Source organism: Oncorhynchus masou, chromosome 12, assembly GCF_036934945.1.
Source record: "Oncorhynchus masou masou isolate Uvic2021 chromosome 12, UVic_Omas_1.1, whole genome shotgun sequence".
NCBI classification, from domain to species: Eukaryota; Metazoa; Chordata; class Actinopteri; order Salmoniformes; family Salmonidae; genus Oncorhynchus; species Oncorhynchus masou.
Window position 1 is genome coordinate 55,835,426 of NC_088223.1, and position 19,232 is coordinate 55,854,657.

The 19,232-nt window shown below is 43.4% G+C and overlaps 2 protein-coding genes across 2 annotated transcripts; both read right to left on the reverse strand.

Annotated features, from left to right (window-relative positions):
• Positions 1 to 428: 428 nt before the first annotated feature.
• Positions 429 to 11,537, reverse strand: LOC135549366 (protocadherin beta-6-like). Its single transcript, XM_064979355.1, has 2 exons — positions 8,915 to 11,537; positions 429 to 542 (listed from the first exon to the last, which is right to left on the reverse strand). The coding sequence occupies exons 1-2, from the start codon at positions 11,366 to 11,368 to the stop codon at positions 429 to 431; spliced, it is 2,568 nt and encodes an 855-aa protein (XP_064835427.1). The 5' UTR covers positions 11,369 to 11,537.
• Positions 11,538 to 13,418: 1,881 nt separating this feature from the next.
• Positions 13,419 to 18,732, reverse strand: LOC135550468 (protocadherin-10-like). The gene is made up of 4 exons (XM_064981310.1): positions 16,204 to 18,732; positions 15,029 to 15,090; positions 14,409 to 14,515; positions 13,419 to 14,210 (listed from the first exon to the last, which is right to left on the reverse strand). Exons 1-4 carry the CDS (start codon positions 18,730 to 18,732, stop codon positions 13,903 to 13,905), a joined length of 3,006 nt encoding a protein of 1,001 aa, XP_064837382.1. The 3' UTR covers positions 13,419 to 13,902.
• Between the last annotated feature and the right edge of the window lie 500 nt (positions 18,733 to 19,232).

The following is a 19,232-nucleotide window of genomic DNA, read 5'->3' on the forward strand; positions in this document are numbered from 1 at the left end:
CCTTCTCCCCCTGATTGCTCAGTTTGGTTGGGCGACCACCTCTGGGAACAGAGGCTCCACCTTCCTGGCACTCGAGGGCGCCAGGCTGCCCATCATTACGCACACCTGTCACCTTCTCTGTGCGTATCAGCGCTTCATTGGACTCACCTGTACTCCTTCACGTTTTGATTGCCTTCACTATATCTGTCTGTTCCTCCGTCCCCATGTAAGCATTGATGTCGTTATGTTTTCCCCTGTCCAGACGCTGTCCTTGTTTGTTTCTTGTCTGTTATCCATTAAATTTTCACTCCCTGTACTTTCTTCTCGTCTCCGAGCGTTGGTCTTCACACCGAGACAGACAAACTATAGCTAGTATGCATTCAAGATTCATTCATTATCATTGCCCAAGATGGCATACAGTATGATGATAATAAAGTGTCATTCCCACTCTAGCCAAACAGAGATATTGTGTCATGACGGAGCACACCCCCAATCTCATCGGCGGGGCTGTAGTGGGGCAGGTTCAGAGCTTCAAGTTCCTTGGTGTCCACATCACCAACAAACTATCATGGTCCAAACACGCCAAGACAGTTATGAAAGAGGGCACGGCAAAGCCTATTCCCTCTCAGGAGACTGAAAATACTTGGCATGGGTCCATAGATCCTCAAATGGTTCTACAGCTGTATCAATCAAATGTAATCAACCAAATATAATTATAAAGACCTTCTTACATCAGCTGATGTCACAAAGAGCTGTACAGAAACCCAGCCTAATAACCCAAACAGCAAGCAATGCAGGTGTAGAGGCACAGTGACTAGGAAAAACTCCCTAGAAAGTCGTCTGATGTTCAAATGTTCATAGATGACCAGCATGGTCACATAATAATGGTGGTGGTTGTCGAGGGTGCAACAGGTCAGCACCTCAGGGGTACTGTTATTTTACTTGTCTGTTTTTTACCTAACACTTATTTTTCTGCATTGTTGGTTAAGGGCTTGTAAGTAAGCATTTCACGCCAAATACACCTACTGTATTTGGTGCATGTAAGAAATAAATTTGATTTGTTTTGATGAGTTAGGAACTATTTTGTGCAAAGGCAATCACATCGCAGACAGATTTAATTGTAGAGACAGAACACCCAAAAGTGAGAGGGAGTGATGGAGACTAAATAGAATGCAGGGTGTTCATGATAATCTCCCCTCCTCTGTGATCACAGGAAGCTGGTGTAGTTGTCATGGCAACCATTTCTTAGGTACTGGGTGGTTCCTAGCAACCAGCCCACTCCCATCAATCGTTTGCAGCGGACTGCAGGGTAGAGGCTCTGTGCTGTCATAGTGGAGATCATCCATCAATGTTTCAATGTGCAGTGTGGGCATGTCTTTAACGTCATTAAGATAAGAAGAACATTGCCGGGAGAAAGCTGTGTTTCTACCTCCTACTTCCTGAATCTTAACCTCTCCCTCAGTTTAATAATCAATCTCCCTGATTCAGTATGGAGCACTGGAGTGAGAAACTGGGTTAACATCAATGCCTGATGATTTAAGTATCCGATCAACACAGATAACTTCAATACTGGCCTTCGGAAAGAAACTGACCCGTAGAAGCACAGCTCTATAAGCTTTATTCACATACGCATCTACAAACAGGACAATAAACAACAGAAACAACATCCAAACTGTTTTTGAATTTAAAAAATGTTAGCAAGGCCATTCTCTCCCACACACTCTCTCATCTACCAATCAGCGTTGTGGGTTGTGTCCCCACCCCCCACCCACCTAGAACACAGGAAGTCCTGCAGAAAGGCAGGCAGATACAGTAGACTGTAGAATCTAAATGTAGAATCAAAATGCAGGAATAAGCAGTGTAGCCGCAGAATGGAGACAGACACATCTGCATGACACTGAAGCAAGCAACACAAACACACTCCTGTGCTATCAAGCCAAGTTCAGAGATTACAGCAGATATAAAAAAAAGTATATTGTATTTCAAAAATTAAAAAAACACAAAGTACAAAGTAGATACGCCGATACAGGTTTTAAACTCCTCCGTTGGTTTCCACTCTACATCTGTTCTGTCAAAGTAGAGCTTGAGGTCTCAGGTCACATCACACAGCCACTGGCTGCTTAGGATGTTCTCTCAAAACTCCTGGGATCTAAGTTCATCCAGATTACATTTTATCCCTGGTAATAATCATGACTCGAATCTGGATTAAGCACCATTATCTCATTGTCCTCATGTCACATGTACTGGGGTAATGCATGACACCCATAAAGAGCACATGACATCTGAATTCAGTTGGATATTTTCTGTAACCCGACTAAAGGTGTCTTTACACAATGCTCAGGCAGTTTTCCCTCCCTACGGGCAGAATAGGCAGAGCCCTCATGTGTACCATAATTAGTGTAGCACCTCCCCCACACAGTGACCTCACAGAGAGCTTTAACAAGGGGAAAGAGATCAAGAGAGAACTGGAACATTGATGAGAACTACAGCTGCACTGGAGTTTGTGGTAGATGAGTAGTGCAACCAGGTTCTGGATTCAGTGCAAATAACTGTGTATAGGACGAACTTAGTGTGTTCCCATGCAACCTATATGATGGAGATATATATACACTGCTCAAAAAAATAAAGGGAACACTTAAACAACACATTGTAACTCCAAGTCAATCACACTTCTGTGAAATCAAACTGTCCACTTAGGAAGCAACACTGATTGACAATAAATTTCACATGCTGTTGTGCAAATGGAATAGACAACAGGTGGAAATTATAGGCAATTAGCAAGACACCTCCAATAAAGGAGTGGTTCTGCAGGTGGTGACCACAGACCACTTCTCAGTTCCTATGCTTCCTGGCTGATGTTTTGGTCACTTTTGAATGCTGGCGGTGCTTTCACTCTAGTGGTAGCATGAGACGGAGTCTAGAACCCACACAAGTGGCTCAGGTAGTGCAGCTCATCCAGGATGGCACATCAATGCGAGCTGTGGCAAGAAGGTTTGCTGTGTCTGTCAGCGTAGTGTCCAGAGCATGGAGGCGCTACCAGGAGACAGGCCAGTACATCAGGAGACGTAGAGGAGGCTGTAGGAGGGCAACAACCCAGCAGCAGGACCGCTACCTCTGCCTTTGTGCAAGGAGGAGCAGGAGGAGCGCTGCCAGAGCCCTGCAAAATGACCTCCAGCAGGCCACAAATGTGCATGTGTCTGCTCAAATGGTCAGACTCCATGAGGGTGGTATGAGGGCCTGACATCAACAGGTGGGGGTTGTGCTTACAGCCCAACACCGTGCAGGACGTTTGGCATTTGCCAGAGAACACCAAGATTGGCAAATTCGCCACTGGCGCCCTGTGCTCTTCACAGATGAAAGCAGGTTCACACTGAGCACATGTGACAGACGTGACAGTCTGGAGACGCCGTGGAGAACGTTCTGCTGCATGCAACATCCTCCAGCATGACCGGTTTGGTGGTGGGTCAGTCATGGTGTGGGGTGGCATTTCTTTGGGGGGCCGCACAGCCCTCCATGTGCTCGCCAGAGGTAGCCTGACTGCCATTAGGTACCGAGATGAGATCCTCAGACCCCTTGTGAGACCATATGCTGGTGCGGTTGGCCCTGGGTTCCTCCTAATGCAAGACAATGCTAGACCTCAAGTGGCTGGAGTGTGTCAGCAGTTCCTGCAAGAGGAAGGCATTGATGCTATGGACTGGCCCACCCGTTCCCCAGACCTGAATCCAATTGAGCACATCTGGGACATCATGTCTCGCTCCATCCACCAACGCCACGTTTCACCACAGACTGTCCAGGAGTTGACGGATGCTTTAGTTCAGGTCTGGGAGGAGATCCCTCAGGAGACCATCCTCCACCTCATCCGGAGCATGCCCAGGCGTTGTAGGGAGGTCATACAGGCACGTGGAGGCCACACACACTACTGAGCCTCATTTTGACTTGTTTTAAGGACATTACATCAAAGTTGGATCAGCCTGTAGTGTGGTTTTCCACTTTAATTTTGAGTGTGACTACAAATCCAGACCTCCATGGGTTGATAAATTTGATTTACATTGACAATTGTTGTGTGATTTTGTTGTCAGCACATTCAACTATGTAAAGAAAAAAGTATTTAATAAGAATATTTCATTCATTCAGATCTAGGATGTGTTATTTTAGTGTTCCCTTTTTTTGAGCAGTGTAGTAGGATTTAAGTACAGTATTGCATTTCAAATGAGATGGATGGATGGATTGTGAGTATTCGGCCAATAAAGTCATGCACTAACGTCAAAGGAATAGAATAGTATTAGTAGCATAGTCTTTCTGTCCGACGCTCGTCTTCACAGTTTCTCTCTACTTATCTCGCTCTCCTTATTTTGGCCTTTCCCTCCATATTGTCACATGGACACACTGCTGTATGTTCTAGTTTCTCATTTCTAAGACCTAACGCCTTGCATTAAATCTTTGCAACATCATGGTCTTGCTGGGAGAAAAGCTAATCTATGTCTGTGAACACTTTGATTCTCTGAAAATAACATTTTGGTGAAATGCTTAAGCAGTGGAGTACTCCATTCAAATGTCATAAAATAATTGAGATTGTCTGTCTGTACACTGTATCAGATAAAATAATTGAATGCTGTATTATTGCACTACAAATATAATACAGTAGACTACACAATGCACTTGAATAAGTCACAAAAAGTAGCATTGAGAACTGTTAGGTCAAAATATAAAAAAGATATAAAAAAAACATACAAATTCATAAAACATTGTAAAGTTTAAAATCATGTCCAGAGTATTGTATCATGCCAAACATACAATACCTTTTGAATATACAATGATAAATACTTTCAAAAGTCATATTTCTTAAGTGAATATAGTAACATTTCTCATTTAAAGTACACATGGGTTCTTCCCGTAAGCCTCCTGTTAACCGTTGATTTCTCCTTTTGCTGATTCTCCGAGGCTTGTTCACAGTGCAGGGAAAGTGTTAGAGTAATCAGAACCGGGCAGAGGCCTGCACAGGTACGTTGACAAAACTCAGATGGAGGTATGATAAGTTGTTGTAAAGTGAAGCCCTTTAGTGCTACAGCTATTCTACATACAGTGTTTTCTAGGTTGACTGTCATATTGCACTGTTTAGGCAGGTAGGAGCTAAATCCTGGTGTGTCACTGTCCTGAGTATTTCCTTGGACATGATCTCACACTAGAAATGGATTCTAGTCTGTGCTTTATATAGATATGCTGAGAAGGAAATGTCTATCATCAAAATATACTAAATATAGTGCCGCTGTCAAATGTGCTCATAAATATTTGAACTGTGAGAATATATTAACTCTGTCTGCAATGTGAAGTGGAGCAACATGGGGTACTTCTCTCATACCTGGCTCATTGGATGACAGGTATCAGGTATTGATCTATTTTATAGTAGCAACTCAACATGCACATCCAACACCATGTATCAGGAAATGAATAATTCCATACTATAGGCTGATGTCCGGAGCCAAAAACAAGATCTAGAAAGCAAAAATGATGAAAAATGTTACGTCTTATTTCTAATCAAGATAAACTAAAGTTCTTACCTAGAGTGTGCACACTACACATTCACAGATGAACTGAGGTTGTTATTTCACCAGGTAAAGGGGTTATGGAAGGCATTGGCAACATCCTTCTCTAGTACATTTTTTTTTTTGTTCTTTGATTGTGACCTCTCACACATACTCCAATAACGCATTATGACATCACAATGTGGTACCCTCACAAGGACACGACAGAAAATCCCTTTTGTGTCATGTTTTTCCTGGAGAGGTAAGGTAGGATTTTGGAAGATATTGAGTGCCTGCTCCAATGTTAACAGAGGGTGCTTTGCATAAAGACATCATGTTAAGTTCCTTTCTTCTTTAGGATATTTTCTAAATGCAAGTACCTGTCGATGTAGCCATGCAGATTCATGCTTGATGGAAAATGATGAAGGTAGTCTACAGGTGTGGTCTGTTCGAGGAGGGCAGAGGGTTGGAGGAGCTGCCCCCAGAGGTAACTGTTGGATCCCAGTGATTGAAGAGGGGTGTTGGTGTCGCTCTTAACATCTTTGAACATTCTCCAGCTGAATACCCCAGAATGAGGACATCATGGCAGGTCACTGCTGGCCCTGGAATCCTGCCAATAAATAGAAAATAAAGTCAGCCAATAGGAGATGGAGAGAGGAGGGGATCAGCTTGACTGACAGCCTTTAAGGAGTCACAACTCATGCAACTGATAAGATCCCTCAACTGGGACATGACTGGTTACTGCACAATCAATCAATCAATCAATCATGGGTGGGTGTTACATACTGAGTTACTTAAACAATTATCATGCTCTGGATTATGTAGGGAGGTGTGCATGGTGAGTTCCATAAAAATGTCTACATGGGCTATTTGTTCAAATCCTTATTTTATTATCCTCACAGACAACAGAAATCAGGACAAATTACAGAATGGATCTATCATGTGCATCTAGGCCAGATTAAAAAGCAAGCAAGTGAAATTTGAATAAAACCAAACAAATGACAAGAATAAGGAAAAATGAAAGGGCTATATGTACCATAGAGACATGCACATCACAGTTTGCGAGAGTGGGGGATAGGCAGGCTGGCGTTTGAACTATTTTAGTACAATTGTGTGTGCATGCGTGCGTGCGTGTGTGCGTGTGTGTGCGTGTGTGTGCGTGCGTGCGTGCATGCGTGTGTGTGTGCATGCGTGCGTGTAGTGCAATTGGTACTATGTCTATGGAGGCACTGCCTGACACCATGCTGATCATAATTGAAATATTTTCCCTTGTATTGGGCCAGTGATAAGAGGTGGCTGCTGGGCAACAGGGGCAGAGCTAAAATATGATGTGTGTGGATGTGACAGAGGTGCTGGATGATGCAGCCACTGCTCTGAGGCAGGTGTACACACTGAGAGCTCAGGACCAGGACAGTGCATACCTTAATCCTCTACGTTATTTGTGCTTAGAGCTTTGCCGTGAGTCTCTGCCAAACAAACCACATATTGTCAATATTATTCTGACCTGGCAGCCACTTTGGGCTTAATCTCAGCTGTCAGTGAGTGATTGGTTTCCCGCTTTATAGAGATTTCCAAATTTAATATTCATTGCTCACAGATGCATCACAATGAAGGTCAATGGGAAGGAGGGTGAGCAGTGAGTGTCAGGGGAAGGGGACAGATGAAAAATAGAAACCAAGGTGCTGTCTAGAACATAAAAAGGATTTTCAACTGTCCCCAACTGTCCCCTTTGAAGAACCTGTTTTGGTTCCATGTAGAATCCTCTTGGGTTCCATGTAGAATCCGCTGCGGAAAGGGTTCTACTAGAAACCGAAAAGAGTTCTCCTATGGGGACAGCCGAAGAACCCTTTAGGAACACGTTTTTCTAAGAGTGCAGGAATTCATCGTCCTTTCTCTGCCTCCTCTCTGAGAATCAATGTTTGTCTGCTCTTTGCTGACATTACATAATCCATGCCCCCTTTTAAAAAGGACACTGAACTCTGCCTACACAGATCAACCCCACATCTGGGTTGATAAAAGTGACAATTAGAAAATTGATCCAAAAGTACAGGCCTAGAAACATAATCCTAGTTTGAGTTACATCAATCACAGTCCTCCTACATGATACCAGCAACGAGCATACCTCCAGCTGTAGAATGGGCTTCCTTTCATTTTGAGTACTTTAGAATAGGAAAAAAGAAAGGTTCAAAATACACACACACTTTAAAAAAAAACACGCTCCACTAATCCAATCCATCTCGTTAGTTTTCATGTCATGGCAGTACAATGGAGAGGACTCTGCCTTGTCCCTAAATCAAAGCGGAAATTAAAATGCCAGTTCAGTTCACTCTTATTGGGCCTGCAACCTGAAGAAAAAAATACACAAAGACAAACACACATCTACACAAATGTCATTAGAATAAACACAATGTTATACAATGTTTAGCCTACCTCGACTTTCCCATTAATATTATACTGTACGAAGTGTATGTGTGAAAGAGTACACTTGAGTCCATTCTTCTCCCCCGGGTTAGTTTTATTATTACACAAACCCCAGGCCTGGTTTTTAATTCCCTGACCTCAAAGAGTTGTAATGTCTGAGACAACAGCACACAGACGATCTTGGAAAGCCATTTTTTGAATACATTAAAATTGCATGAACTGCAAGCAAAGAATGAAAGGAAGTGGCAGTAACATGACTTGGGAATTAGCATGGCTCAATGACTTACGTAAGCAATCGGAGCCAAACCCCAGTAGAGTGAAAGGCAGCAGGGCAAATTAAAAGCAAATAAGTATTTCTGTTAATGTCTACAAAACACACAGCAATAGACTGCCTGTGTTCAAACACCACAGGACTAGAGCAGAGCATAACACGATAAAACCTGCAGACATCCCATACATCCTTAGACATAAATTGGGTTTATTTCACAAACCAACCTCAAGCATCCTCTAATTGGTAAACCCTGGTCAGAGATGTAGTTCTAAATAGCACACTTCCACAGTCTCTGTTCATTAACTGGAGTGTGTTAGTAGAAGACTGAGAGCTGCACTGAGGCGACACAGGGTCTGTAGGCTCCTCCTCTAAGAGGAATGAATATGACATTGTGAAGTGGGTCAAACAGTCACTCAATCTGCAGGGTGCGCAGTGCCAGAACATAGAAACATGCAGAGGTAGCTCTGGTCTAGAATATTTTTTCAAAGGGGGAAATAATGTTCTTTGCAAAAACGAGGCCCTGTCTGAATATTTTTTGAATGCATCCTTCATTCATGTAATCAGTGAATGCATTATAGGCTCAATGAAAGCAAGGCTACTGCTTTCATTAATCCACCCTTGTCTGATTTGTGATTACATGAAGGAAGGAGGAGTGTGCATTTCATATGAAGAAATACAAGAGGAAAACTGCTCCAGGCCTCCATCTCAGAGGAGCACATACCTGTAGTGTGGATGCTCTTGAGTCGCTGGTCTCTGTAGGACCTGTGCTTCTGGGTATACTGGACACAAAGTAGCCTGCTCCCTTGGGTACTATAGGTTGTCTGACAACCACATTGCCTTTCCTGGTCTCTGCTAGAAACAGGCTGTACCAGTAGGCATCACTGGAGATGAGGGTGGAATCAGCGATGGTGGAGCTCCTCTGGCTGATGATACTGTTTCTGCTGATCACACTGTTCCTGTTCAGACTGTTCAGATTCATATTTATAGCAGGAAGCATCTTCATGGGCTTCGGTTTCTGACACTTCAGCACAATGATCACCAATATGGTGATCAACAGCAGGAAGGACACTGAACCCAAACCGATGACCAAATACAGATTGAAGTCTGTGAACAAGTCATATTCCAAAGGCAACTCAGTGGTTTCTGAGAATGGCGTCACCATGTGTTCTACTGTTGATATCTTGATGGTAATTGTGGCCGAAAGAGCAGGGTCTCCATTGTCTTTGGCGACAACAACCAGCCGCTGATGACGGGGGTCCCTGTAGCTGAACATTCTTGTCGTCCGGATCTCCCCGTTGTACTGATCTAGACTGAACAGAGTAGAGTCACTGGTCTGTAGAAGCTGATATGTGACCCGTGAGTTCTGTAATGAGTCTGTGTCAATGGCGATTACTTTGACAATCAGGAATCCTTTATCAACGGACCTCGGGATCACATCTTCAATTACCGAGCCCTGTGCTCGCCAAGGCGACACTATGAGCGGGGTGTTGTCATTCTGGTCCAGAATGATGACGTGAACTGTCACATTGCTGCTGAGTGGAGGTAACCCAGAGTCTCTGGCCTCTATGTGGAAAAGAAATTCCCTCTCCCTTTCAAAGTCAAAGGTCTTTAGAGCATAAAGGTTGCCATTCTCTGGATTAATGGAGAACAGCATGGACATAGACGTGTTGATGATCTCCTTCTCCATGATAAAATAGACCAGATACTGGTTCTCGTGGAGGTCGGGGTCAAAAGCACTGAGTGACGTCAACAGTGCACCGGGGATGTTGTTCTCCACAACATGGATTGTGTAGAACGACTGGGGGAATACTGGTGCGTTATCATTGACGTCCAGTATCTCCAAGGTGATTGTCTCATTGTCAAATAAGCGAGGTGTTCCTTTGTCTGTGACTATGAAAGTGATGTCATATCTTGGAATTGTCTCACGGTCCAGTGGTTCTGAAATAAGCAGAGCAAAGTAATCCTCCGAAGACTTATCGAGAACGAAGGGTAGGGATGCTTGTTGGTTCAAAGTGAGTTCAACTTCACCGTTGTCCCCAGAGTCCCTATCGCTTATACTGATTACTGCTATCAATGTTCCAATGGCAACATCTTCATTGACCGTGCTTTTAAAAGATGTAATGGTGACCTCAGGATAGTTGTCATTCAGATCGGTAATAAACGCCATTACTTTACAATCTCCAGATAACGAATTCGATCCTTGGTCTCTTGCTTGAATATATATATCGAAACTGTGACTCTCCTCAAAATCAATCACATCCTTCACCTTTATTTCCCCTGTATTTGAATTTAGATAGAACTTTTCTTGTGTCTTCTCGGATGTATATAACGTGTATGAATATGTAATCTCTGCGTTCGTGCCCTCGTCCAAGTCTGTTGCGTTCAACTTCATTACTAGAGTTCCAATTGGGGAGTTTTCAGTTACATTAATAGCATATATCGGCTGGTTAAAAAAGGGGGCATTGTCATTGATATCCAGAACTCTAAGGAAGATACTGGCTGTGGATGAGCGCGCAGGAACCCCACCATCTACAGCGGTTAATATTAAATTATGCACCGCCTGTTCCTCTCGGTCTAAATTACTGTTGATAACCAAATCTACATATTTAGAGCCATCGCTTCCGGTCTGTATTTCAATTGTAAAATACTTGCTTTCGCTCAAATAGTACGTCTTAATAGAATTCGCACCGACGTCTGCATCCACAGCATTTGTCAAAGAGAATCTCTCTCCTGGAGCGGTAGATTCTGAAATATCCAATTGCATTGTCTCCCTTCGAAAGACAGGTGCGTTGTCATTTATGTCCATGATTTCAAGCTCAATGTAAAAAATACGAATGGGATTTTCAAGTATGACATCCGTTTTAAGAAAACAAGACGTTGTCTTGCTCGAGCATATGTATTCCCTGTCTATCTTTTCAAGTATGAACAGCTCTCCCGTTTCTTTGTTAATGTCCAAATATTTTTTTGTGTGGATGATGTCAAGCTTTGCCTTGCGTGTTACCAGAGCGCGAACGTCAAGTCCCAAATCTGTAGCCAGGTTTGCAACAACGGAACCCTCTTGCATTTCCTCGGGAATAGAGTAGCGAGTAATGGGCAAAGCAATTCCCCACATCCCGCTGAATACAAAGAGAACCGTGGCGCACCTTGTCCAGATAGTTGCAATAGATAAAGCCATTATTGCAAACCAAATATGGTCAAATATGACAGTACTTGTAGCAATGCGTTGAAGCCGAATATATTTACATCTAAAAGCTATTGTTTATGTGAGAAACAATCGGTAGCCGTCTCTTCTGCACCGGGGAATTCATACCAAGCCTCCACGCGGTATAAATGCGGTGCGTTGCGCTCCCAATCGTGATGACGTCTGCTGAGTAGTCGTAAAGGAACAGCGACATTGTGTGAGCTATGTGGAAATGTTTTGAATGTAACATTAATGCATGTTTGCAGACGAAAGATAATCTTTCGAAAGCCCTCTACACGCTCCTACTTGTTAAAAAGCTTCCGGTAGGTTGTGATAATCAGCACCTCAAAGCTATAACTTGACCTCTCCCTCACTTTATCGTCCTCCTGCGACAGCGACAAGCACGATAACAGCGTCAGGGCCTCTATGAGCAAATAAAACCAGTGCAAAAGATAAATAGAATAATAGTAATCGTAAAGTGATTTTAACGTCACAAGGATAGTCTGCGTAAATTCCGAGCCAACCTAAATTCAGCACCCAGCCACATGAACTGCGCCACACAGTATCATAATCTCCAAACAAGATTGCTTGAATGAGCAGAGCCGGAATTGCCAGAAATGGGCTTATAAATAAACATGTTTCCATCCACACTTTTTACGTGAGTAAAGTCATACCATATCAACAACAACAAAAATCACATCTGTGATGGAAACAGGAAGTTTCGGTGCTAATGTATAAATGCCAATAGATCATTTGTTTGTTCGACATGGTGGGATCTTTTTGTGTCTGTTAAATTAATTAGGCGAGAAATGGTGGTGGAAACGTTGGTTATGTTGATATAATAACCATTATATCGAGGTTTCGTGATACATGTTGTGTGGTCCTCCCACTACGACTAGGGAAAGCATGCAATAGACTACAGATGAAATAAATGATGATCAACTTCACATGGTGGTGAAAGTGCACGGTGATATTGATGCTACTTTCTAATAAATAGCGATGGTCTTATTCTGGTGACATGATGATAGATGCTTGACTGCCGTTTGACAAATCAATTATATTATCGCTCTTATCCATACTGATCTCATCATGTAGACTAGCCTACTCGCACAGCCTACCCGCACCGTATCTGCGAACTTTTGGCTAGAGCGTGTGACAAAACTATCTTGTAGAGTTGAAAATGCTATGGAAACACATTGACCTTTAGATTTTTATACTGTAGGCCTACATCAACATTTCAATGAAAACGTACATTTTGTGTAGACTACATCATCATGCACATATTTTTTCTGCAACAAATACATTTTCTGGAAACACCACTGGTTGAAAAAAGCGTATATTTTCTTTATGCGAATTATAGAATATTCGCATGAAAATCTGTCGCTTTTTGGATGTTAACCTCGCTCGTGTCGATGTCAAGCCACATCCCCTGACTGTGTGATGGTGAAGCATATTCTTAGGGAACAGCGGCACAGTGTCCAATATCAAAGCACACTTGATCAACGTGTGGATTCGAAACGCCAAAATATAAAAATAAATATAAAAATAATAGTCTTTCTCAGATATTGCCATTTCTCTTATTCTGCTTCTTTGATTTCATGTTGACGGAGCTAGGCTCATATACGGGCCCCACTAAATGGTCTGTAAAACTCCCCTGCAAGTTGTCATAATCAGCAGAACCTCAAAAACAGACCTTGAGATGGCCTCGATCTGACTGTAGAAATCGCACTGCAAAAGCAACAGAGCGATAGCGATATGGCTCTAAATCTCAGAGCAACAGATAGATAAGAATTCAACTTTTGACGCAATAATCATAATGTGACGTCAACGTCACAGCGATTGTCTACGTCAATTCAGCACCGCCTTCCACCGGCATGGCTCCAACCACAGAAATATATCCTACATTCTTGAATCTAGATTGTATTTATATGTCCACAACTACATTGTATGACCCGTAGCCAAACGTAAGGCTCTGCGTGTCCTCCAGTCCACCCGTCCTAACCCACATTGATTCAAATAAATCAGCAGTAAAATCCGATTTCATACATATAAACGTGTTTAAGAAGCCAAATGGGTCAAACATGAAGGAATAAAGTACAACAATGTGATATACATGCTTGTAAATTACTGCCTAACAGAATGCCGTGCACAATCTTCACAACGCAACCCTCAAGGCATTTGGAGAATTTGCTATAACTGCTGGGAACAGATATCCTCAGATCATTTTCCTCATTATCCCCACAAGTGGCTACAATTGCCCTTATATCTGCACAATCTCATCATCATTATCAACTAGGACTGTACATGATACAAATGAAAATAGATAATTATGACACTGCTGTATTGAGAGAAAATAATATGCTGTAAAGTATTAAGTTATGTGTTTGAAGCATGGATTCAAATATACTAAACTATTTTAATTTTCCTTGTGCACAGAGGTTTATACTATATGGGTTGATTCTATTAATAGTTAATGAACATCCACGGAAGTGTGTATTAAATTGTATGCACAGTGTCTTCTAATATATTCATTTAAAAAAGTCCTTGTTTATCAGGTTGTCCCCTCTCTGGTCAAAGCTCGAGTCATAGCTAGAGATGAACCTCTTATTCTTTCCAAACGTAGAGAATGAGTTGTAGACATCCAGTTCCCCCCTGGGTGCAGGCTTCAGAGTGCAGTACCCAGACGGTGTGCCAGGAATGTAGACGTTGTGCTGGTAGTCAGGTGGTGGCTGTGCAGATGGAGGCTGGGTGTAGCTCGGAGTCCACGAACGGTTTGGAACCCTTCCTACACTTCCAACCCCTCCAATCCCTTCAACCTGGGAGGACATCTTGTATTCTGCTAACAAAACAAATCACATAATAAAGTGTTCGTTAGTTAGTGTGATTTCTGCAATAGCAACATTTTATAAAGTGTGAAATAATGTCATGGCGTCAGTTTTATAATTATTTCTCTAGACTGCCGGTCTGTATTTTTGTTGTCTTTTAGTATTTGTATAGAATATTTTCTGACACTCTAGGTTCCTGGTCCACGTACCACGCATATGACTACCCCAGGTATAGTACTGTGGTGCCACCGGGCAGGAGAAGCCATCAGGGTCCGTCCTGGGTCTACGTGGGAAGGTCCTCTCCATGGAGCTAAAGCTGTAGAAAGAAAATAAAAATAAGGAACTAGAATGACTCCTTGTTGTGTGTGTGTGTGAGCGTTCATGCCCCTCCCTACCTTCACGCTATGCTCAAACCCTACACCCGAGCACTCTGTTCTGCCACCTCTGGTCTCTTGGCCCTCCCACCCCTACCGGAGTGCAGCTCCCGCTCAGCCCAGTCCAAGCTCGTCTCTGTCCTGGAACCAGCTTCCCCCTGAAGCTAGGACTACAGAGTCCCTGCCCATCTTCCGAACACATCTGAAACCCTACCTCTTCAAACTGTATCTTAAATAATCCTCCTCACCTCAACCCCCCCCCCACCACCACCACACTCTACTGACAGCTACGTTATAGAATAAAAAAAATCGTTCTATGCCTGTGATATGTGGTTGTCCCACCTAGCTATCTTAAGATGAATGCACTAACTGAGCGTCTCTAATTGACTAAAACGTAAATGTGAGATGTGTCTGTGCTCGCTTGTTTGTTTTTTTCCACCAGCATTTTTGTTAACCTTTTGTGTGCTGAATTCCGTCGATTTTTCGTCAATGTCCAGTCCATGTTCGCTTGCTTGAGCTGCACAATTGAGGACGTAGATAGGTTAGTAATACAGCTGAAAGGATAGCCCACATCAATTACATATAATTGCCTCAAATAAATATGAGTCTGTGAGAAATATTAAATTATGTACCATGCAGTGGATAGTTTCAATTGCCACTTGAAATAAATCAATAAGGAATTCATAAATGAACTAATGAATGGGAAAATGATCAGTACAGTTGTATCACGTCTTGCACTAATGTTCTACAGTAGGCCTACTACAGTCCGTTAACGCACCCAGGCATGCAACTATTGCCCCCCTGTGGCACGACGGAGTATCCCGAGGGAGAAGCAGATTATGTGAAGTTGCAAGTGAGCCACCATCCCCAGTCATTAGTGATCGTACATATGTATATGCGTTCTGCGTGTTTTATTGATTTATTTCACGACTTTTAAACAGTTATGTTCGGATACATTCATTATTTGATATATTACTGTGTGTACTGTATGAGTCCCATCACACTATGGACGTCTTGCTCTATTCACGTTCAAGGCCTTGCAGCGTCAGTTTATCCTTGAACAGACAAATGGAAATTGTTGGATTGCTGAGGCAATCAGAATAACAATACAATAAGATGTTTTGCTTATAGCACGTAATACATCACATGACTTCACCATTTCTATAAGCCTTTACACGTTTACGGTATCACCTGGGCTACAATTGATTTATGAAACATTATATATTACACTATATTACATATAAACCATGGTGGATAGACTAACAACGGACCGTCTTAAGGATTATTCAACCAGTGACGTTTGCCCCCGACCTTAGCTCACTCGCTCCTAGTAGTATAAGTGTGTCTCAGTCCACTTCAATACATATAGTCTTCATGCACCATTTAAATAGTATGACTTTGGAAGTCATATTTTTTACTTTAAACGTTAGCGGTACCAATATAATCAGCTTCCCTGACTTGTGCGTAATTACTTTCCGTTCATTGACAGATTTATAATTTGCAATATTTCTTAGTTGTTGAACAAGCATGAGTGACAATCATCAAAATTATACAAATAAAATGATAAATTATAATTACTTGGAGGTCTGATGTGATTATATTTGGAGCAGTACAGGCCTAGGCCATTTACCTGGTTCGGAATAGTTGCTCCGTTGTTCACTATCAGGCTGCGGGAGTCCTGTGCGCTCCAACCCGATTTGGGGTAGTCTGCGCCCTTGGCATTATTCTTCTGTGGAGTCGCATTCATCGGACTGCATGACTTTAGGAACATGAAATCGCTCTTGGATGATTCCGGGGTCAGACACATCTTGTAGCAGTATGGCTGAGAAAGGGGGCCGTTGCCATTTGCCTCAACGCAGTTCGTGGATCCTTTGGTGCCTGTGGTTATCTGAACGTTCAAGTTGGACTTCTTGAACACATCAGTGGTAGATTCCTCTGATCGGAACCCGCAGCATGCACTCAGAGAGAAGTTATACCTCCGAATGGAATGTCTGTCCCTGTATCCCTTTATCGCTGCCAGGACGATAATAGCCACCAGAAACGTGAACGAGATAACGCCCAGAGACACTATTAAGTACAGCGTGAGGTTCGAGCGGTACTGGGGGCTCAGTGTGAGGTCGCCGAAATCAGGCAGCGATTCTGGCACGTTGTCAACAACTGACAGGATGATGGAAACTGTGGCCGAAAGGGGTGGCTGACCGTTGTCCTTGACCAGAATGACCAGCATTTGCCTTATGGGGTCTTTTTCCACAAATCGGCGAATCGTCCTGATTTCGCCCGTGTACAGAGCGACGCTAAACAGGCTCGGGTCGTTTGCCTGGAGCACCTGGTAGAACAGACGCGAGTTTTGACCTGCGTCTGCGTCCATCGCAGTGATTTTTGCCACAAGATAGCCAGCATCAACTGACCTGGGCACCACTTCAGTCGCCGCGGTGCCGTTTTGGGGTAGAGGTGCTACTATGACTGGTGCATTGTCATTTTGGTCTAAAATAAAGACATTTACGGTAACATTGGTTCTCAGGGGTGGAAACCCGGCATCTTGTGCTTGGACTAAAATCTGAAAGTTTCTTAGCTGCTCATGGTCAAAAGAACGCAATGCGTAAATATTCCCGTTGTCTGAGTTTATGGAGACGTAGGTGGACACGGACATCCCATGTATATCACCTTCCAGAATAGAGTAAGAGAGATAGGCATTTTGGTCTGAATCTGGATCCAGGGCAGTAACCGAGCAAATTGAGGCTCCTGGTGCGTTATTCTCTGTCAAATAGACGGTGTATGATGGCTGCTTGAATCGGGGTGTGTTGTCGTTCATGTCTGACACTTGAACTAAAATAGTTTTCCTTGTGAACAAGGGAGGTGCGCCCATATCTCTTGCTGTGAGAGTGATGTTGTACTCTGGCACCGTCTCTCTGTCCAAAAAATCACATGTAACCAAAGTGTAATAGTTCTTAAAAGAGGAGTGGAGCTGGAAGGGGACATGATGTGGAATTTCACAGTCAACATTTCCATTTTCACCTGAGTCTTTGTCCATGACGCTGATGACAGCGATCACAGTCCCCGGTGGTGCGTCCTCTTGGACAGGTGTGGACACTGATGTTAAGATCACCTCCGGGAGGTTGTCATTCACATCTAAGATATTGACTAGAACTTTACAGTGCACGGCCACTGCCGATGGGCCCTTGTCCTTGGCTTGCACATATATCTCATGCATCCTGGCCTTTTCATAATCTACGACACCTTTCACTCTGATCTCTCCAGTGCGCGAATCCACACTGAAAAGCTCGCGCACTTTTATGGGAGCATGCCCGCTGAAAGAGTATGTGATATCCGCATTAGGACCCTCATCCAAATCCGATGCGTTTAGTTTTATCACAACGGTGCCCTTCGGTGCGTTTTCCACAAGCCTCACTCTGTAGAAAGACTGGTCGAACACGGGCGCGTTGTCATTTGCATCCAGGACTGTTATATTGATTTGCGCTGTCCCGGATCTCTCTGGTGAGCCTCCATCCACGGCCGTCAGCACCACCTGGTGCGTATTCTGCTGCTCTCTGTCCAAGGGGCTCTCCAGGACCAACTCCGCAAACTTACTGCCATCACTACGCGTCTGGATGTCCAGGACAAAATGTTCATTCACACTCAGCAGATAAGAGCGGAGCGAGTTGCTTCCAACGTCCAAGTCCTGCGCGCTCTCTAGTGGGAAGCGGGACCCGGGTACCGCCGACTCGGATATATCCAAATTAAACTCACTCCACGGAAAACTGGGTGAGTTATCGTTCACATCTAAAATCTCCACCTCAACCCTGTACAGTTCCAATGGGTTTTCGATTACCACTTGCAAATGGAAAGAGCAAGACAGACTCTGTTCACATAGTTCCTCTCGATCAATTATTTCGTTTACAAATAAAATACCATTTTCTAAATTCACCTCCAAGTATTGCTTTTTTGCGCCTGAAACAATCCTGAACCTGCGCGCGGAGAGTCTCTCGACGTCTAAACCCAAGTCCTCGGCTATGTTTCCAACAAAAGCGCCATGTTCCAGTTCCTCAGGGATTGAATAACGAATCTGAGCCCAAACTAAATCCAGGACACATACGACGAGAGCTAGGCATGTCACCTGCCATATCCCCCCAAGCCGTCTCTTCGCGCCTCGGAGGTCCATTTGAGCGACGGATTATACTACAAAAAATGCACACTCCATGGGTTTCAGTTAGAAAATCATTACGGTTAAATATATATAATTCTGTAAATAATCATTTTCGAATTGTACTCTTTTATTCTAAATGGAAAAAAGTGAATATAAACATATAGGCTAATAGCATCCACAACTTGAAGTGGAGCCTTGGAGTTCGCCCCAGCCGAGTGTCTTTGAATGTGTGTGTGAGTGAGAAAAGAAGAGGAGAGAGGGAGGGGTGCGCGGAGGAGGTTGGTGTCTCTGATTAGCATTGTGATGCTCTGGTGTGTGTGTGTGTGTGTGTGTGTGTGTGTGTGTGTGTGTGTGTGTGTGTGTGTGTGTGTGTGTGTGTGTGTGTGTGTGTGTGTGTGTGTGTGTGTGTGTGTGTGTGTGCGTGCGTGCGTGCGTTTATTGGCTCAATCCCAGTATTCCGATAGGGAAAAGCGACATCTGCTCTGATTCCAGTTTGAGCACAACACCATAGGCTA